The 21,254-nt window shown below is 37.2% G+C and overlaps 1 protein-coding gene across 1 annotated transcript; it reads left to right on the top strand.

Annotated features, from left to right (window-relative positions):
• The first annotated feature begins 1,542 nt into the window (after positions 1–1,542).
• Positions 1,543–20,213, top strand: clcn4 (chloride channel, voltage-sensitive 4). Its single transcript, XM_058792275.1, has 12 exons — positions 1,543–1,684; positions 3,078–3,232; positions 3,309–3,408; positions 6,352–6,539; positions 7,172–7,294; positions 7,716–7,922; positions 8,011–8,091; positions 8,772–9,317; positions 13,344–13,530; positions 14,158–14,553; positions 15,571–15,787; positions 17,809–20,213. Exons 1-12 carry the CDS (start codon positions 1,669–1,671, stop codon positions 17,897–17,899), a joined length of 2,307 nt encoding a protein of 768 aa, XP_058648258.1. The 5' UTR covers positions 1,543–1,668; the 3' UTR covers positions 17,900–20,213.
• Positions 20,214–21,254: the final 1,041 nt, after the last annotated feature.

Genomic DNA, 21,254 nt, shown 5'->3' with positions numbered 1-21,254 from the left:
TTCTTTCTGATTTTTATGTAAAGCACTTAATCACCATTGTGTATGAAATTTGGTATATAGATATATGGAAGAATATTCCAGACTATATTCAAAAGGAATTGCAACTGTAGGGTGAAGTCAGCTACAATGGGCCAAATAAGGTTGTAGCATCATATCTCTTTAAATTTTTACAGAAAATCATAGTAACTGATCTTGCATTGTTGCTTCAGCACTTGTTGACATGTAACAATATTTTTTATTGGTCTGAGTTTTTTAAGGCGGGCAGGGCAGAAGTCAATAGAGTCATTCTACAGCTCAAGTCAGTCGAGTATTGATTCAGTTCAATTGCATATACGTGTGTAAAATTCATCAGTCATACATACAGTACATACAGTGTATATTTGCATATGCATGTATGTGCGAGTGTTATGACAAACTCCTGTTCTTCACTGCACCCTGGTTTTGCAAGATGTGTGTGTGTTTTGTATGTTTTGTGTGTAGAGCATTTTGAAAAAAACTGTATTAGTAAACAAGCAAAACACATTCTGAAGCGTTATGGTTTTAAGCAGTGTATTAGTAGTTAGTTAATGTGCTACACAGTCTGTAAAATAGGGCACAATCTACTATGTTGAAGGAATTCTCTGTATTGATTTTTCCACAGGTTTTTTTACCTGCATTTTTAATTATGCATTATATTTTGTGTTTTCGGGTTACAATGGATAACGGATAATACACTGGAAAATTACTAGCAGTGCAAGTTACTCAAAAAAGTAATTAATTACTAGTTACTAATTACATCTTCAATAGTGTAGTTAGATTACTGTACAAATTACTCTCTCCAAAAAGTATTTAATTACTTATTACTTTCTAAATCCTATATCAAAATTAATGAATGAAACAAGGATAGACAAATAAATAATAGATAACTACATAAATTATTCTGGTTACACTTTAGATTAGGGTAAATTCTCACTATTAACTAACTATTTATGAACTAACTACTTTTGCATCAATATACTCATAATTACTGCTTATTAATACTTAATAAAATAGTGGTTGACAATAAAATTTGAGAATTGGGTAGGATTAAGAATAAAGTCTTGCAGAATAAGACATTAATATGTGCTTTTTAAGTAATAATAAACAGCCAATATCCCAGTAATATTCATGCTAATAACCAACTAGTTAATAGTGAGAATTGGACACTAAAGTGTTACCAATATTCTTATTAACTTACCAAAGTATTTAAAATGAGAAGGGTGCATAAAAAGCATGCATTTTAAGGTTAGACTTCAAATTATTTTTTACTATTGTTATTAAACAATTGCAAATAGCAGTCAACTAATTCACGTGATGTGTGCACTACTACGCATCTTTGTTTTTCTCTTTTTCTGTAATTTAAATGGTATGTTCCTTTTTATCATTTGAGTCACTTATCAAAAGTTGCTAGCTAAAAGGTGCCAAATAAATTTTAAAAATAGCTAAATTTGTTGCTAGGTGCTTTTGGAAGAAAAAGTTGCTAGGGTGTCTCTGCGCAGACGTCGCGCCGCGCGGTGACGTTCACGCACGCACGCGCCCTGACGTCATCACTGTACGTCGCCGTCCTGCCGCATCAGTATATTCTGATGTTATGATGGATAAACACTACAAATCATCACTACAGCTTTAATTTATTACACAAACAGCGATATGGCGGAGGCAGAGGGTGAGATTCATCACATGCGCGTGTGTTTGTTTGATCGCAGTCATCGTGCACCTGCTCTGTATGACAGTCGTGTTATTATGGGGTCATTTGAGCGTATTTCATGTCTTTAATGTGTTTGGGTTTATTCCCGCATGTGTTTTTTAACATGTTTGTGCAGCACAGGTAGAAATACACCTGTGAAATCTGATCTGAGTGATATTTTTGTGAGGCCTCTGCGTGCGTCCGTTTCTATTGTGATGAATAAATATTACTGAACACCTACTATAATGTATTTCTTAAGATATACTGCAAAAAAGGGTACTGTGTTTTTGAACGTGTGCTATGGTTTCATTCAGTGGATTTGTTTTATATATTTATTTTTATGTAATTTTTTTTTTTTTTTACATTTAGTTTAGAAGTAATTCTAAACATGTAGTTAAAGTGTTTACTAAAAATGTTTTTTAAATTGTAAAAAAAATTGTGACTGTCAATGTGTGACTACATGCAGTACTACAGTATTTTATTAGGATATGGATTTCAGCAGCTGCATGATATTGCAGTATACTGTAATATTCACTGTGTTGCACACTATTTTTTTTACAGCTTAAAAACCATTTTAAATGAACGCTTCTGTTTATATGCCTGAAATTAGTTAAAATATAAAAATAAAAATTAATAAATTGAAAAAATATTAAAAATAAATAAAGATAAATTGTTCCTAGTGTATGTGAATATATTTTGAATTTTTATTTTAAATGTATTTTTTAGTGCATAGTGATGGAAGAGGTGAAACGATGCATGATATTGCAATACTGTATGCATTAATAATCACTGTGTTACACTCTGGTAGTTATGTGTTGCTTTTATTCATTTATTTTTACAGCTTAAAAGCCATTTAATGAATACTTCTGCTTACAAGGTTGAGATTAGTTTTAAATAAAAAAAAAAACAAATTACAATATAAAAATCATAAAAAAGAAAACCTAAAAATAAAGTATTCCTACTGTATATAAATGTTTTCTCATATTTTAGTTTTTTAAATATGTTTTAATGGACGTTAAAGCACATGGTGAAGCAAAATCATAATCAAGTTGATGCAAAATGTGAAAAGGTGGGGAAAAAAAGGTGCATAATATTGCAGTATACTGCAATTCATTTTAAATTAAATTAATAAATGAATAGAATATATATATATGAAATATAATTAGAAAGTAAAATAAATAATTTGTTCCTACTGTATATTAAAGTTTTCTCATATTTTCATTAGTTTTTATTTAGATATCATCAAAGTTTTAGCATACATGTTCCTTCTTTAATAGCGTTCAAAAGCATCCCAGGATGCACCGCATGAAGTTCGACAAGAGAATGTGTGTTTGGTAATATATTTACTGAAAATCTGGTTTATTCTCCTCAGGCATCAGCAGTGGCACTCCTACAGAGGAGATGAACGGCGCTGGGAACCTGATGGACTTCTTGGACGAGCCGTTCCCAGACGTTGGCACTTACGAGGACTTTCACACCATCGACTGGCTGAGAGAGAAATCCAGAGACACGGACAGACACCGGAAGGTGAACCGGACCGCCTGACACTGATGTGGTGCATTTGAATCATTAGTGCACTGGTTTATTTTGTGTGTCTTTGCAGATCACCAGTAAGAGTAAAGAGTCCATCTGGGAGTTCATTAAGAGTTTGCTGGACGCCTGGTCAGGATGGCTGGTGATGCTGCTGATTGGTCTGCTGTCAGGTGCAGAGACACGCCCACTCATGACATCACTGACCAGAAACACACCAATTAATTACATCACTGTCCAGAGGAACGCCTACTTGTAACATCACTGACCAGAGACACACCCACTCATGACACCACTGACCAGAAACACGCCCACTCATTACATAACTGACACAGAGACACGCCCATTATTGACACCACTGACCAGAGACACGCCCGCTATTGACATCAGTGGCAAGAGACACGCCCAGTCGTGACACCACTGACCAGAAACACACCAATAGGTTGTTTGCAATCACGTGATTCTGATGATGCAAAATGCAGCTGGAGGGCAGGAAGTGATTTTTCTCCATAGGAATCAGTAGCAGAAACTCAAAATTCCTGTGTTTTGCGTTGTTTAAGGACGCTTAAATCGGCCAAACCGAGAAAACACAAGGAGCTTTTATTGTGTACGACAATGTGTTGTTCATAAAAGGGGGAAAGTCAAGAAATTGACTGAAAAACATGAAAAAGTGGCTTGTAAAGCTGCGTCTGCGGTCGGGAGGAGCGAGTCGGATAATGCTCGTGTGCAAATGGTTAATATAATAAGATATAATAATATATTAAAATATTAATAAATATATAAATAGATTGGACTGCCACCTCTCGCGCATTCAGCGTGAGACGGTCAGAATTCACTATAAACGCCACACGATGTAAATAAGATTATTTGCAGTTGTAAGAGCTTCATATCACGGAACATCGTGGGATTGCGATAAATTGAAGTGAGTGACAGCTTTTTATATGAGTTATATATGAAATATATATATATTTTTTCAGTTATATATGAAAGCGCTATTTGCTCGCTTTCTAGGCTATAATCGATTCAGAATTTAAATAAGTTGTTTTAAGTGCTGCTAATAGGACCAACAGCCACATCCCAGATAGCAAAATACACCCGGGCCAGTTCTGGTTAGATTCTCGCCTGCCGGAGACTTACCCCTCGGCCCGACTCCGTCTGCTGCACTTGGGCCGGATGCCTGTGGACTCACTCACCAATCGGGCCAGATGTGGCGGCCGTTAGCGAGCCGACACTGCCGCATCTGAGCCGGAATCGACCCGACACTGAAGTGCACGGCGCGCCGGACGTGGCCGTTTAGCATTGAGTGAATTCTGACCGTCTCACGCTAAATGCGTGAGCGGTGGCGGTCCAATCTATTTATATATTAATTAATATTTTAATATATTATTATATCTTATTATATTAACCATTTGCACACACAAGCATTATCCGACTCGCTCCTCCCGACCGCAGACGCAGCTTTACAAGCCACTTTCCCCTGCGTTTTTCAGTCAGTTTCTTGACTTTCCCCCTTTTATGAACAACACATTGTCGTACACAATAAAAGCTCCTTGTGTTTTCTCGGTTTGGCCGATTTAAGCATCCTTAAACAACGCAAAACACAGGAATTTTGAGTTTCTGCTACTGATTCCTATGGAGAAAAATCACTTCCTGCCCTCCAGCTGCATTTCGCGTGTCATCAGTGACGTCATGTGCAAACAACCTATTACATCACTGTCTAGAGGCACGCCCACTTGTAACATCACTGATCAGAGACACACCCACTCATGACACCACTGACCAGTGACACACCCACTCATTACATAACTGACACAGAGACACGCCCATTATTGACACCACTGACCAGAGACACGCGCACTCGTGACACCACGGTTGTGGCTAGAAGGGATACAGCTCCGACCGGAAATGAACAATTAAATTAATTTTCTACCTATTAGATTGTGTTTTATTAACATCTACACCTACCCCTTACAAGAATGAAAAAATAGTAATTATTGTTGTACAGTGTGACAAAAATTACGCTGTGTTGATGTGCGCATGCCCAGTAGCGCCATACATATCCCTTCTAGCCTTAACCTGACACCACTGACCAGAGACACGCCCACTCATTACATAACTGACACAAAGACACGCCCACTCGACACCACTGACCAGAGACACGCCCACTATTGACATCAGTGACCAGAGACACGGCCACTTGTGACACCACTGACCAGAGACACGCCCACTATTGACATCGGGCTTGTTTGAGATGAGCAAAACCTGCGCAGAACCGATCACCGGTGATCACCGCGAGATGCATGCCGGTTAGAAAAGTGTCCGAGTTACGTCCGCCTTGCTCTGATGTCATGCTGACGTGTGCCAAAAACTCTCGCGACGGCAAGCCGGCTGTGTCGGATTGAGCAGTCGCGCGCAGTAGCTCTCCACCGACTGCTCTGATCAAAAGCATGATGGGAAACGACTGACTGACGACAGCTTAATGCTCATTGGTTCAGACAACCGTGATGCTGCGTTCTCTTCTAAAATGTTTTATTTTTTTAATCTGATTTCATGCTATTATGTATTTTTGTGCATGAATATTCCCAAACACTATGACAGTGCGACCTCTGTGTGAGATATGTGATTGTTGTCATAGTTTCTATAAAAATCTAAAATACATGTTTGAATTAAAATAAAAAATAATGATAAATACGCCTTTTGTATGGAATTAAATAGCAAGCACTTTGAGTGTCTTGTTCATCATTTTTATATTCATATAAAAGCAACAGAACTGAAATTATATCATGTTTATCAGAAGCACACCATGTGAGTGAGAATAACGCGATATCTGCCTTTGATCTCGTAGGTATCTGTTCTTCTTCGAGAGGGCAGAACTGTCCGTCTTGACTGCACTTATTTCACTCCTCCCCTCACTGCAGCCGCCTGCTCTCGCCTACATTTCAGGCGAGGCGAGGCGCATCTCAAACAAGCCTATTAATGGCCAGAGACACGCCCACTTGTGATACCACTGTCCAGAGGCACGCCCACTCATGACATCACTGACCAGAGACACGCCCACTCATGACACGACTGACCAGAACTCTTTCAGCATGTACCGTCTCTCCGGTCTGTCTCAGGCACGCTGGCTGGAGTGATCGATCTGGCTGTTGATTGGATGACGGATCTGAAGGAAGGCGTGTGTCTGTCTGCGCTCTGGTACAGTCACGAGCAGTGCTGCTGGACGTCCAATGAGACCACTTTCGCCGACAGAGACAAATGTCCTCAGTGGCAGAAATGGGCTGAACTGATGACGGGATACACTGAGGTACAGCAGAGTGATTAATAAATTTAAAAAAATTATTTTTATAAATATTTAATTATTATTATTGTAGTCACATTGATATATAATTAGATGATACACACACACACACACACACACACACACATATATATATATATATATATATATATATATATATATATTTTTTTTTAAATAGCATTTCAAATTGCATTCACAATTTTTATCAGAAAAATGCATCTTACATATAAAAAATGCACAAGATTTTCTATTAATATTTCTTATTTGTTTAATTTATTTATTTACAATTTGCCCTACAAACAATTTGTTTAATCGCAATCACAATTTTTATCTAAAAAATAAAATACATCTTAAAAAATCTAAATAATTTCTAATTAGTTTCTTTAAAATCTAAAAAGATTTTTAACTTTACAGTGAAATATATATTTCTTATTTGTTTAATATTTTTATTTAGTAAAAATAATAATAGGTATTATTATTATAGTCATATTGATATATAATAATCACAAAACATTTGTGAAGCCCTACAAACAAGCACAGCAAACCTGGAATTTTGTTTAAATTGGCATTTTAAATTACTATTGCAAATTTTATTCACATTTTTTCACACTCTGATGTCTGCGTGATTCTGTCATCAGGGCGCAGGTGTGTATGTGCTGAACTACTTCCTGTACGTGATGTGGGCGCTGTTCTTCTCCTTCCTGGCTGTGTCTCTGGTGCGAGTGTTCGCTCCATACGCCTGCGGATCAGGAATACCAGAGGTGCAGAAAACATAGCTAATATGTGACCCTGGAGCACAAAACCAGTCTTAAGCAGCACAGGTATATTTGTAGCAATAGCCAACAATACATTGTTTGGGTCAAAATTATACATTTTTCTTTTATGCCAAAAATCATTAGGATATTAAGTAAAGATCATGTTCCATGAAGATATTTTGTAAATTTTCTATCGTAAATATATCAAAACTTCATTTTTGATTAGTAATATGCATTGCTAAGAACTTCATTTGGACAACTTTAAAGGTGATTTTCTCAATATTTAGATTTTTTTGCACCCTCAGATTCCAGATTTTCAAATAGTTGTATCTCATTTCGAATGACTTATGACTGGTTTTGTGGTCCAGGATAACAAATAATATAATATAACTCTCAAAGAGGGCTGAGTGTGTGTGTGTCGTTCCAGATAAAGACGATCCTGAGCGGCTTCATCATCCGCGGGTATCTGGGCAAGTGGACGCTGCTCATAAAGACGGTGACGCTGGTGTTGGCCGTGTCGTCTGGCCTCAGTCTGGGGAAGGAAGGGCCGCTCGTGCACGTCGCCTGCTGCTGCGGGAACCTGTTCTGCAGCCTCTTCTCCAAATACAGCAAGAACGAGGGCAAACGCAGAGAGGTGCGCACATCTTCATGCTGGACGAGACGTGACTGATGTAAGACAGGAGTCAAGGGAATATGCTGAAATCTTCATACGTTTGTTTCAGGTTTTGTCGGCAGCTGCGGCCGCAGGAGTGTCGGTTGCATTCGGAGCTCCAATTGGAGGAGTTCTGTTCAGTCTGGAGGAGGTGCAAACACACACACACACTCTTTTCTTTTCAGTGTTTCTGTTTTGATGTCTTACACACCTATCTGTAAATTTGTATTAGTTATTAATTTTGGCTGAACAATTTTGGTTGCCGAACATTCAGTGCATCCCTAATATATTTATAAAATATTTAGAATGAACAAATCAAGTTTGTCAATGAAGCAAGTGACTCTTTCATAAAGATAGTCACTTGCTTTGTTTATGATTAAATCAGCCATTTGAACAAATCAAGTGAGCCAGTGATTCAGTGACTCGTTCATAAAGACAGTCACTTGCTCCATTTCCAAACTGAATCAGCAGTTTGAATGATTTGAGTGAGTCAATGACTCAATGACTCATTCATAAAGACAGTCACTTGCTTTGCTTCCGAAATGAAGTAGTGGTTTGAATGAATTGAGTAAATCAATGTTTCAGTGACTCGTTCATAAAGACAGTCGCTTGCTTCATTTCCAAACTGAATCAGCAGTTTGAATGAATTGAGTGAGTTAATGACTCAATGACTCATTCATAAAGACAGTCACTTGCTTTTCTTCCGAAATGAATCAGCAGTTTGAACAAATCGAGTGAGTCAATGATTCAGTGAGTCGTTCATACAGTCAGTTACTTGCTTAGTTTCTGAATGATTCAGCCCTAATCTAAATATCTTTTGTGTGTCTGCAGGTGAGTTATTATTTCCCTCTGAAGACGTTATGGCGGTCTTTCTTCGCGGCGCTGGTGGCGGCTTTTACGCTGCGCTCCATCAACCCGTTTGGCAACAATCGTCTGGTTCTGTTCTACGTAGAGTATCACACGCCGTGGTACATGGCCGAGCTGGTGCCATTCATCCTGCTGGGTGTGTTCGGGGGCCTCTGGGGGACGCTCTTCATCCGCTGCAACATCGCTTGGTGCCGGCGGCGCAAGACCACGCTGCTGGGCAAGTACCCGGTGCTGGAGGTGATCGTGGTGACGGGGATCACGGCCGTGCTGGCCTTCCCCAATCCCTACACGCGGCGCAGCACCAGCGAGCTGATCTCAGAGCTGTTCAACGACTGCGGCGCGCTCGAGTCCTCGCAGCTCTGCGACTACATCAACAACCCCAACATGACCCGGCCCGTGGACGACATCCCCGACAGACCCGCCGGCCCCGGCGTCTACAACGCCCTCTGGCAGCTCGCGCTGGCGCTCGTCTTCAAGATCGTCATTACCATCTTCACATTCGGCATGAAGGTGAGAACCACCATGTTCTCTTGTGTGAAATATATGTGACCCTGGACCACAAAACCAGTCATAAGGGTCTTATTTTTCAGTCAAATTGGGATTCATACATCATCTGAAAGCTGAATAAATAAGCTTTCCATTGCATTGCAATGCATATTACTAATCAAAAATTACGTTTTGATATATTTACGGTAGGAAATTTACAAACTATCTTCATGGAACATGATCTTTACTTAATATCCTAATGATTTTTGGCATAAAAGAGAAATGCATAATTTTGACCCATACAATGTATTGTTGGCTATTGCTACAAATATACCTGTGCTGCTTATGACTGCTTTTGTGCTGCAGTGTCACATATAGCATCACAGTATTTATTAATATCTTGAATTTTTTTTTTTTTTTTAAATTTCAGTAATTTTATGTGCTTTTAATTATATTCATTTATTTTCGAATTATTCTATTTAGCTTTAGTAAATAGTTTTAGTTTTAGTAATTTTAGTACTCCAACTTATTTTATTTCAGGTAGTTGCCAAAGCAAGTGTTTTTTTATTTGAATTATAGTTAAAGTTTAAAGAAAAACATTTACATTTAGTCATTTAGCAGACGCTTTTATCCAAAGCGACTTACAAATGAGGAAAATAGAAGCAATCACAGTCAACAAAAGAGCAATAATATGCTAGTGCTATGACAAGTCTCGGTTAACCCAACGCAGTACACGTAGCAAAAAAAACCCAAATAGATAAAATAGAATTAGAATAGAGAGTGCTAGAAGTTAGAGGGTCAAATAAAGATGGAAGAGGTTTTGTTTTTAGCCTTTCTTGAAGATGGTGTTCACACCAAACATGAAGCGAATATGTGCATCATGTCACTCGCTCTAGATCACTCGCAGGATGTTTTTCATGTCACTCGTGTGAATAAAAACATTGCGCTATCAACCATGGTGAAGATAACTATCATTGCTGCTTTGTACCTTTTCTGGAAGTCCAGCCAAACACTGACGTGTCTGGGTTCACAGCACCATCCAGAGGTGCACAATTTCACCGTCTTCTCCAGGAACTGCGCCTGGATGACAGCCACTTTCAGCGCTGATTGGCTTAAGCGTCATGCGAATTTTCTGCTCGAGTTGAAATTTTCCAACTAAGGTGAATATAGGGCATTCATAGCAAAGGCGTCACGCATTTCGCGGCATTCGCATCACCCAACGTGAATTCACCTCTATTCGTGTCTTTGCATTGACTATGTATGAAATCTGAATTCTAAATAGATTCGCCTTTGGTGTGAACTCACCATGAGGACTGAGCTGCTCGGATTGAGTTGGGCAGGTCATTCCACCAGGAGGGAACAGTAAATGTAAAAGTCTGTGAAAGTGATTTTGTGCCTCTTTGGTATGCACTATAATGTGCCGTTCACTTGCAGAACGCAAGCTTCTAGAGCGCACATTAGTCTGAAGTAGTGAATTTAGGTAAAGGGGTGCAGAGCCGGTGGTGGTTTTGTAGGCAAACATCAATGCCTTAAATTTTACACGAGCACCTATTGGTAGCCAGTGCAAATTGATAAACAGAGGTGTGACTTGCATTCTTTTCGGCTCATTAAAAATTAATCTTGCTGCTGCCTTCTGGATTAATTGTAAAGGTTTGATAGAACTGGCTGGAAGACCTGCCAAGAGAGCATTGCAATAGTCCAGCCTGGACAGAACAAGAGCTTGAACAAAGAGTTGTGAAGCATGTTCCGAAAGAAAGGGCCTGATCTTCTTGATGTTGAATAAAGCAAATCTGCAGGACCGGGCAGTTTTAGCAATGTGGTCTGAGAAAGTCAGCTGATCATCAATCATAACTCCAAGGTTTCTGGCTGTTTTTGAAGGAGTTATGGTTGATGTGCCTAACTGGATGGTGAAAATGTGATGAAACAATGGGTTTGATGGAATCACATGCAGTTCTGTCTTAGCTAGGTTGAGTTGAAGGTGATGGTCCTTCATCCAGCAAGAAATGTCTGTTAGACAAGCTGAGATTCGAGCAGCTATCGTCGGATCATCAGGATGGAATGAGAGGTAGAGCTGAGTGTCATCATCGTAGCAGTGATATGAAAAGCCATGTTTCTGAATGACAGAACCTAGTGATGCCATGTAGACAGAGAAGAGAAGTGGTCCTACAACTGAGCCCTGAGGCACCCCAGTAGTTAGATGTTGCGACTTGGATACCTCACCTCTCCAAGAGGCCTTGAAGGACCTATCTGAGAGGTAAGACTCAAACCATTGGAGTGTGGTTCCTGAGATGCCCTTTGCCAGTAGGGTTGACAGGAGGATCTGGTGGTTAACCGTGTCAAAAGCAGCGGACAGATCCAGCAAGATAAGAATTGAAGATTTGGAATCTACTCTTGCCAGTCTTAGGGCTTCAACAACTGAGGGCAAGTTTGAATGTCCACTTCTGAAACCAGACTGGTTGCTGTCGAGGAGGTTGTTCTGTGTGAGAAAGGCAGAGACTTGGTTGAACACAGCTCGTTCAAATGTTTGAATTTGTTTGAATGTTTGAAATGTTGAAACCAGTCTGTAGGTCTCTAAAAAAAATTGGGTTAAAAGTGGGTTTCTTAAGTAGTGGGGTTATACGATCCTGTCTAAATGCTGAGGGAAAAACACCAGTGTGAAGGGATGTGTTAATGATGTGAGTGAGTGCAGGTACAACTGCAGGAGAAATGGCTTGAAGGAGATGAGATGGAATAGGATCAAGTGGACAAGTAGTAGAATGGGTTTAGAGACTTCTGCCTCAGAGAGCGGAGCGAAGCATGTGAACGAGTGTATGTTTGCTGGTAAGATATGTTTGACAGTTTGTGGTGTGGAGAATTGTGCACTGATGTGTTTTTTTGTTTGTTTGTTTTTTTAAGTAATTTCTTTGGGCTTTTACGCCTTTTTTTTTTGGATAGGACAGTAGAGTTGCGACAGGAAATCATTGGGTGTAGAGAGGGGAGCAGGATCGGCAAAGGACCTAAAGGCGGGTATTAAACTCGGGCCGCCGTGAGCGCAGATGCGCTGTATGTCGACGCACTAACCACGATGCTATTGGCGCCGACATGCACTGATAGTTTTAATTTTATTAATGAAGAATATGGGAAAGTTGTCAGCTGTTAGAGTTGATGAAGGAGGGGAGAATGATGCTCATGGGGAAAAACAGTTAAAAAGGCAGTTCAATTCATGTATATTTATTTTGATCTAATTTATTTTTGGTTATTCATTTTATATTATGTACTTTTATATGAATACATATTTTTATAATTCATTTTATTTTATCTTGTTTCAGTAATTTTTAAATAATTATTTTAAATATTATTTTATTTAATTTTTATTTTTATTTCAGTATTAATGATCTCATTTATTTTTATTTTTATAATATCTATATATATATACTGTATTTATTTTATTTGTATATATTTATGTATTATTTATTTTTATTTTTATTTCTTAATAACATTAATTATATTAATTTCGTAAAAACAATTCAGTTGGATTATATCAAAGTAAATTTTTTAAATATATATTTAATTTTTCCCCAGCTGAATTATATTCAAAGTTCAAAGAAACGGTTAAAAAGACTTATCAGTGAATGCATATTTATAATGAATTTTTTTATCTATTTTTACATGGATGTTTAAAATTATATATTGAAAGAAAAACACAGTTTTTTAATCTAATATTTATATTTTATTTCAGCTTCATTTCAAGAGAAGAAACTGGCCTAATTATTCTGTTTCTGCATTTTTTATCTGCGTTGTTTCCGGGCAAATATGCGTATGATATAATTAAAAAATATTTTAATAATTTCTCTGACATTGGCACAGACGTTTTTTAAAACAATGTATGTAACAATTTATTAATTCATCAGGATTATTGAATTGAATATTAATTGATATATATTTAAAATAAATTAAAAAGACAGTTCAATAAATGCATACTGTTTCCAAACTCATTGAGCCATTATGTTGAATAATTGTGATCTCAATACTGACCAAAACAATTCTGATTCTGAATGTGATTCTCCTCAGATCCCGTCGGGTTTGTTCATCCCCAGTATGGCGGTGGGCGCCATCGCCGGCCGTATCGTGGGCATCGCGGTGGAGCAGATGGCGTACCATCATCACGACTGGATCATCTTTAAGAACTGGTGCCGTCCAGGTGCAGACTGCGTCACTCCGGGTCTGTACGCCATGGTCGGCGCCGCTGCGTGTTTGGGTGAGATGCTCCAGATCCAGAATCTCTTCAGAACCAGATGTGTTTCAATGAGAGGAAGATTTGATGATGCAGATCAGGGGTTTGATCAGGGTAGATTGAATACACCGGAAAATTCAAATGTTACGAAAATAGGGCTGCATGATAAATCGCATACAACTGTCATGCGCATCTCGTCAGTAAAGCCGGTTCTGTGATTAGTAGTAAATGTCCATCACGTGCTTTCAGATGGAGTGATATTTAATACACAGAGCCTGAGAGCGTGTTATAGGCTATATGACATTATAATCAGATATGACTGCGTTAAAAGTAGTAAGACAAACTTATCTTTCCAGTGCAGACGCCGCGCTCTCCTATTGCGGTCTTTGATCCTGAAATGAGCTGATAATTAATAAAATGCAGCGCTTATCTTTTGATTTTGTTGACATGAATTAAATTTAAATATAGCACGGGAATTAAAGATCGGATTTATATCTGTTTTGCGACGACACATTTATGTGGCCAAGTGTAAATGGAAATGTTTTAACACATCAGATAGATATCCGATCAGCGAAAAGGCATGAAATGACCAGGTGTAAACAGGCCTTAAGTTTTGCTGGTGTAGATTATGAAGTGTTTGTGTTTATGCAGGCGGCGTGACGCGGATGACGGTGTCTCTGGTGGTCATCATGTTCGAGCTGACCGGCGGTCTGGAGTACATCGTTCCTCTGATGGCGGCCGCCGTCACCAGTAAATGGGTGGCCGATGCTTTCGGTAAGGAGGGCATTTACGAAGCTCACATCCAGCTCAACGGCTACCCGTACCTGGATCAGGACGAGTTCACGCACCGTACGCTGGCCACCGACGTGATGCGACCGCGCCGCAACGAGCCGCCGCTGGCCGTCCTGACGCAGGACAGCACCACGGTGGAGGACGTGGAGACACTCATCAAAGACACCGACTACAACGGCTTCCCTGTGGTCGTCTCGCGCGAGTCCGAGAGGCTCATCGGCTTCGTGCAGAGACGCGACCTCATCCTGGCCATCAGTAAGACACATGCACACAGTGCTGCGTTAGCATACGATTCAGCTCATCTGGGGGTATTCCAGACAGCAGGTTATGTGACATACCCGGGGATGTTTAACTCTTAAAGGGGTCATCGGATGCAAAATTCACTTTTACATGTAGTTTGAACTGAAATTTAACCCGAAATGAAAATCCCAGTGGATTTTTAAAAATAGTGATAAATCATTACCCTTTTCTAAAATCAAGCCGTTCTCAGATTTTTGGCTGTCACGATGAATGCGGCTAAAGTTTACCCTCTCTCGTCACCCCACGGAAGAGAGGGGCGGGGTCAGCAAAGCTCATTAGCATTTAAAGGGACATGCACTAAAATGGCTTGCTGTAAACAGAGTTGCTTTACACTACCATTGAGAAATTTTAACCAAAGTATGTTATAGACTTTTCATTAAGACCCTAAAGAATCATATCAACTTGTGAAAAATGGGCATCCGATGATCCCTTTAAATGCATGAATGTTTCGCCAGTCATTATTACATATTCGGGTCTTTAGCGACCCGGACCTATATGTCCAGCACGGATTAATCTGTAAATGCTGCAATAGCAAAAAAAAACTCTCTTGATATTTTAAGAACAGTTACAGAAGAATAAAATAAAGCATGTTTCGTTACCTTTTGAAACTTAGAAGGATTCAGTTTGAGCAGGTGATTTTACCATCGCTGTCATCGAGAGATCGATGTATCGATATATATATATATATATATATATATATATATATATGATTCTTTTGTAATAAATTGTAATAATATTTCAGTGATGTTTCTACTGAATTTTTGGTTTAATTACTGTAATCATTGAATATTTTTAATTGATTCATTGAGAGTTTCCAACATTTCCAACTGCATTTTTCACTTCTCACGAAAACTAATTTAATGACAGAAATAAAAAAATTTTTTTACATCATACATCGTCATCATTGCGGATATGTGGTGAATATTCAGTCCAAGTATGAAATACTGTATTATGTGCCTCTGTGTTTCTCAGAGAACGCGCGTCAGAAGCAGGACGGGGTCGTCAGTAACTCTGTGGTGTATTTCACTGAAGACGCTCCGCAGATTCCCGCCTCGAACCCGCAGCCGCTCAAACTCAGACGCATCCTGAACCTCAGCCCCTTCACCGTCACTGACCACACGCCCATGGAGACGGTGGTGGACATCTTCCGCAAGCTGGGTCTGCGCCAGTGTCTGGTCACACGCAGCGGGTAAGAGCCTAAAGAAATGCTTGTTTACTGACTAATAATTAGAGCTGCTCGATCCTGGATAAACTGAGAATCACAATTTTTATTGTCTCAAATAGAGACCATGATTCTGAACTAAACAACATAATTAGTGACAGTCTATTTAAGTGTTTAACTTGAATGAATTATTAAACATTTTAATATATATGTATTTGAAATATAATATATTTAATACACCAATTTTAATATTAAAATTATGAAAATGAGACTCATAAATGCTTCACTTGTTTCATTACTGGATGAATCAGTGTTTTTTTAAACAAATCTCTTTAATGAATGATTCAATGACAAATACATTGTTTAACAGTCGCTTGTCTCCACCTATTTGCGAAACGACGCAATCGACACAAACGTTATTTGAAGCGCCAATTACTTTCATCTTAGTATTTCTGTGATAACATAAATGACCGTAAGACAGAAATGTGTCCCTGGAGCACAAAAGCAGTCATAAGCAGCACAGGTATATTTGTAGCAATAGCCAACAATACATTGTATGGGTCAAAATTATACATTTTTCAGTAAGATTTCTTGGTAACACTATATACAATACGGTTTAATTTGTTAAAGTCAGTTAACTATATTAACATGAACATCTTAGTTAATGTTACAGTCAGCATTTACTAATGGTTCAAAGACGTTAAGATGTCTGCATCAAAAGAAATGTACAAAAGTGATTTTATGTCCATAGAAAGCACATTAAATGTAAGTAAAGTGTCTACTTTTAATGTTTTGGAGAATAAAATGTCAAAATTTGGTTGAAATAATGTTACATTGTCATTCAGTGTAACTCAATATTTATGTAAAAATTCAAACATGTTTATTCTGACTTGTACATATTAAAATATATAAAAGAATAAGGGAGCATATAAAATTTTATTGTGTTTTAAATGCGTAAAAAAAATTCTTACTGACAATTGGCCAAAACCTAGGATAGTGGCAAATTTTAAAAATGTAAAATTACAACTAATTAATATTTGGGGTGAAAGTAATTAGTCTTTTAATATGTCATAAATTGATTTTTGTTGTAAATATGCTAAGATTGTTACACTGAATGACATTTTAGTGGGTGTCTTCTGTAAATCAGGGAAAAGTGTATGATATTTATTTTTTGCTCAGAAAAACAAACAAAATTGCAATTAAATAAAAATTTTTGGGGAAAAACAACAATTTAAAGCAGTATTACAATTATTGTTTTTATGCTTAAACCCTTTTTCGTCTTTGACCCTAATACATTATTAAAATTTAAAGTTGTATCTGTTAACATTAGGTAATGTACTGTGAACTAACATGAACATGAACATTTTATCAATACATCTTGTAAAATATATTAACTAATGTTAAAAAATGAGACCTTGCTGTAAAGTGTTACTTTACGTTTTAAAAGAAATTAATATTTTTATTCATCAAATGTGCATTAAATTGATCAAAAGTGCCAGTAAAGACATTTATAATGTTCTGAAAGATTTCTATTTCAAATAAATGCTGTTCTTCTGAACTTTCTATTCAGCCGTGAATCCTGACAAATAAATGTATCACAGTTTCCACAAAAATATTGTGCAGCACGACTGTTTTCAACATTGATAATAATCAGAAATGTTTCTTGAGCAGCAAATCTGCATATTAGAATGATTTCTGAAGATCATGTGACTCTGAAGACTGCAGTAATGATGCTGAAAATACAGCTTTGATCACAGAAATAAATTACAGTTTAACACATATTCACACAAAAAACTGCTATTTTAAATTTTAAAAATATTTTACGATTTTTAATGTATTTTTGAAATAAATGCAGCTTGTTGAGCAGAAGATAATTTCAAAAACATTCAAAAATCTAACCGACCCCAAACTTTTGGATAAGTGTATACTATAGACTTCAAATGAGGCAAATGGATGTGATAAAATCCCCTTCTAAAGCATGAGATGTGTCTAATCAGCTAATCAGAGCTTTGATGACTAAATCATCTACTCTTTCTGTCTCACATCAGACGTTTGCTGGGAATCATTACTAAGAAGGATGTTCTGCGACACATGGCGCATATGATGAACCAGGATCCCGAATCAATCATGTTCAACTAGCAGCGCTGTGAGGCGCGGACTGAAGCTGTACATACCGCACAACATCTGATCTGTTACTAAACACACTAAAACATGGCCAAAAGCGGACGACGGGAAGATATACGAGTGTTTTTTACTGCTGTTTTTGCCATATTTATATTTTACGTGCATTGCTTAGTTTAAGCCGTGATGATCAACTGTTAACCGTGTGATGAAAATGAGGGCATCTGACAGGTTTTACTGTGATTTTGAAGCGAAAGCTGCTACGCTGGATGTGAAATGTGCAAATGAGGGTCATTTCATGGGTACGTCGGGTCTTTGTGAGTTTATTATATTCGTTTATTGAATGCAAAAGGTCAAAATGGAAAAATAATTAAGAATACTAATCTGCTGTATGATAGTGACTGTTTTGTCCAACACTATAGGTTTGTGGGAATCATATCTGTTTTGTTATTATTTATTAATTTAATGTGAATGTTAGTTTTGAGCTACAAGAATGGTGAGTTTTTTTGCTGTTTTATTGAATCATGAATATTGTCATTGCAAAATAAACACTGCATCTCTGTTACAGATATTAATGTTCATCTGCTACTCCAGTTCAGCACATAAAACTGAGGGTATGTTATAATAATAAAAAATGGTATTATTAAATACCAAAGTAGTTTCATTGCATTCATTTTTATGTTTAATTCATAAAATATTTTCAGGAAGTACAGTGAAAATTATATACAGCTTAATGGTGATTGTCCCGTATTGTCATTTTCTGAAGTTGCAACCCTAGACAGAAGGTAGGGTGACCATACGTGCCATTTTACCACGTCCATGTCAGGATTAGTTTTGGCTTTGTTTTCATGCTCGCTGAAGGAAATGATCGGGGATGATAGTAACACTTTTTGTTTGAGCATCAGTAACTCAGTGGTTGTTTGTGCTAGATCTCTCAAACGTTGATACATCGTAGCCACATTTGTCTACTACAAATAAAATTAAGATAGATGTGACAGGGTGAAGTAATTTGCTGAAATAAGACCCACACATACAAACTTTATTGAGGAACAAAAAAGAATCAGTTTTGAATAAAGTGAACCATTTAAAGTGACAAAAAACTTTATATTGTATACCTTTTAAATTTAGCACAAAAACAATTGCTGTATGTGTGTGTGTGTGTGTGTGTGTACTGTGTTCCTGTCACATAAGGGTTCAGTCACTAGCTGTGTTGCCATCTACCTACTTTTATGTGAATTTTGGAATGCTGTATGGAAATGTTCAAGTGCGCAGAAATTCTAAAAATGTGCACAAAAAACGTATATGTGACCCTGGACGACAAAACCAGTCTTAAGTGTCAATTTTTCGAAATTGAGATTTATACATCATCTGAAAGCTGAATAAATAATATTTCCATTGATGTATGGTTTGTTAGGATCGGACAATATTTGGCTGATGCGCAACTATTTGTAAATCTGGAATCTGAGGGTGCAAAAAAAAAAATCTAAATATTGAGAAAATTGCCTTTAAAGTTGTCCAAATGAAGTTCTTAGCAATGCATATTACTAATCAAAAATTAAGTTTTGATACATTTACAGTAAGAAATTTACAATATCTTCATGGAACATGATCTTTACTTAATATCCTAATGATTTTTGGCATAAAAGAAAAATGGATCATTTTGAGCCATACAATGTATTTTTGGCTATTGCTACAAATATACCCCAGCGACTGGTTTTGTGCTCCAGGGTCACATATGTGCTCATTTGAGGCGGATAGTGTTTTTGTCCAATAAAAAATTATGCACATAAACTATGATGGAAACATATTTTACATAAATCCCTTGATGTGCAACAAAAACCTCACATGACTTTGCCTCAGTAGAGGATGTGATTGGATAACTGGACTCATTGTAATCATTAAGAGTTGGTTGTAACATTTTTAATAAACTGTTACAACTATCCCCACCTCAACTGTTTGAGCATGTGGGGTTTAAGTTAGCACGAATGCAAAGTATCTAATTACACTAGAGAAACAGCTACTTTAGGTTATGTAAGTCAAAAAATTATCTTAATGAAAAATATTACTTTCTTTCCTGAAAATCTGTTTTTTGGTCATAAAATCTACAATGTTGCTCGCATTCACATGCCACTTTTTCTGTAACATAAACGATGTGAATGTAGTGTATGATATTGATGACATGACCACAGCTCTTTTCTGACTTGTCAAACTGACCGTGTTACAACACTCCCCGGTCTCCCCCTAGAAATCCTGGCCAGGACACGTCCGGGGACAATGGCACGTATGGTCACCCTAAAGAGGGGCACACGTTGCCAGTATGAAAGCACAAGAAAAAGGCGCCTAAACTAGAAAAAAACCCCAAAGAAATCGAGTTGGAAAGGTGACGCCACCCACTGAGTGACGTGGAGACAACCGTAACCCTCAAAATGAAATAAATGAAGAAATAAATACATAAATGAACAAATAAATCAATTAATGACTAAATAAATAAATTAATATTTATTTCTGCAATTATTTATGTATTTAATTATTTAATTATGTATTTAACCATTTATTTATATATTTCAACATTTATTTAATTTTGAGTAATTTGGCCCTCCATAGTATACAGCTCAAAAGATAAATCTTGAAAGACACAGTGAGTTGTATATTTCTATAAAATATTATTATTAAATAAGGATATATTATTGCATTATTTTATTAGATTTAATTATTTAATTCATAAAATATTTTCAGAAAGTACAATAAAAATGATGCATGGTTGAAAACATAAATCTTAGACTCTCTCTTCACTGGAAAAACTATAAAATATTGAGAACTGTAACATTATAAATAAATGTGCCTATATTTGTTTTCAATGCAGAAGACTGACAAAGTACCAAAACAACATTATTATAACAATAAGAGAATACTCTGCTGCTGTGTTTCTTTTTAAAGTAACATTTACAGGTCACAGTGTAATAGAAACAAACTCAAATGTAACAGATCTACCTTTTCCATTCACAAAATAGTAAAAAAAAGTGTAAAAAGCTTCTTCAAATGGTAATTTCGTCAAAAAATATTAAGGAAAAGTTTGCAGTATGCGATGATAAATGTGACATTGTGGTCACATGACGTCACCAGATGAGTTTGTTTCTTCATCAGGTTTGTAGAAATGTGTCTCTGCATCAGTGTCTCAGCAATGGATGCTCTGCAGTGAATGGGTGCCGTCAGAATGAGAGTCCAAACAGCTGATAAAAACATCACAATAATCCACACCACTCCAGTCCATCAGTTAACATCTGGAGAAGAAACAAATCCGTCATTAAAATGTTTTTAACTAAAATACGACTCCATAACTCATAATAACTCTTCTTCCAGTGATAAAGTGGTC

The sequence above is a fragment of the Onychostoma macrolepis genome, chromosome 11 (genome assembly GCF_012432095.1).
Source record: "Onychostoma macrolepis isolate SWU-2019 chromosome 11, ASM1243209v1, whole genome shotgun sequence".
Lineage (NCBI taxonomy): Eukaryota > Metazoa > Chordata > Actinopteri > Cypriniformes > Cyprinidae > Onychostoma > Onychostoma macrolepis.
Note: the sequence above shows the minus strand (reverse complement) of the source record. Positions and strands in the feature narration are given on the sequence as shown.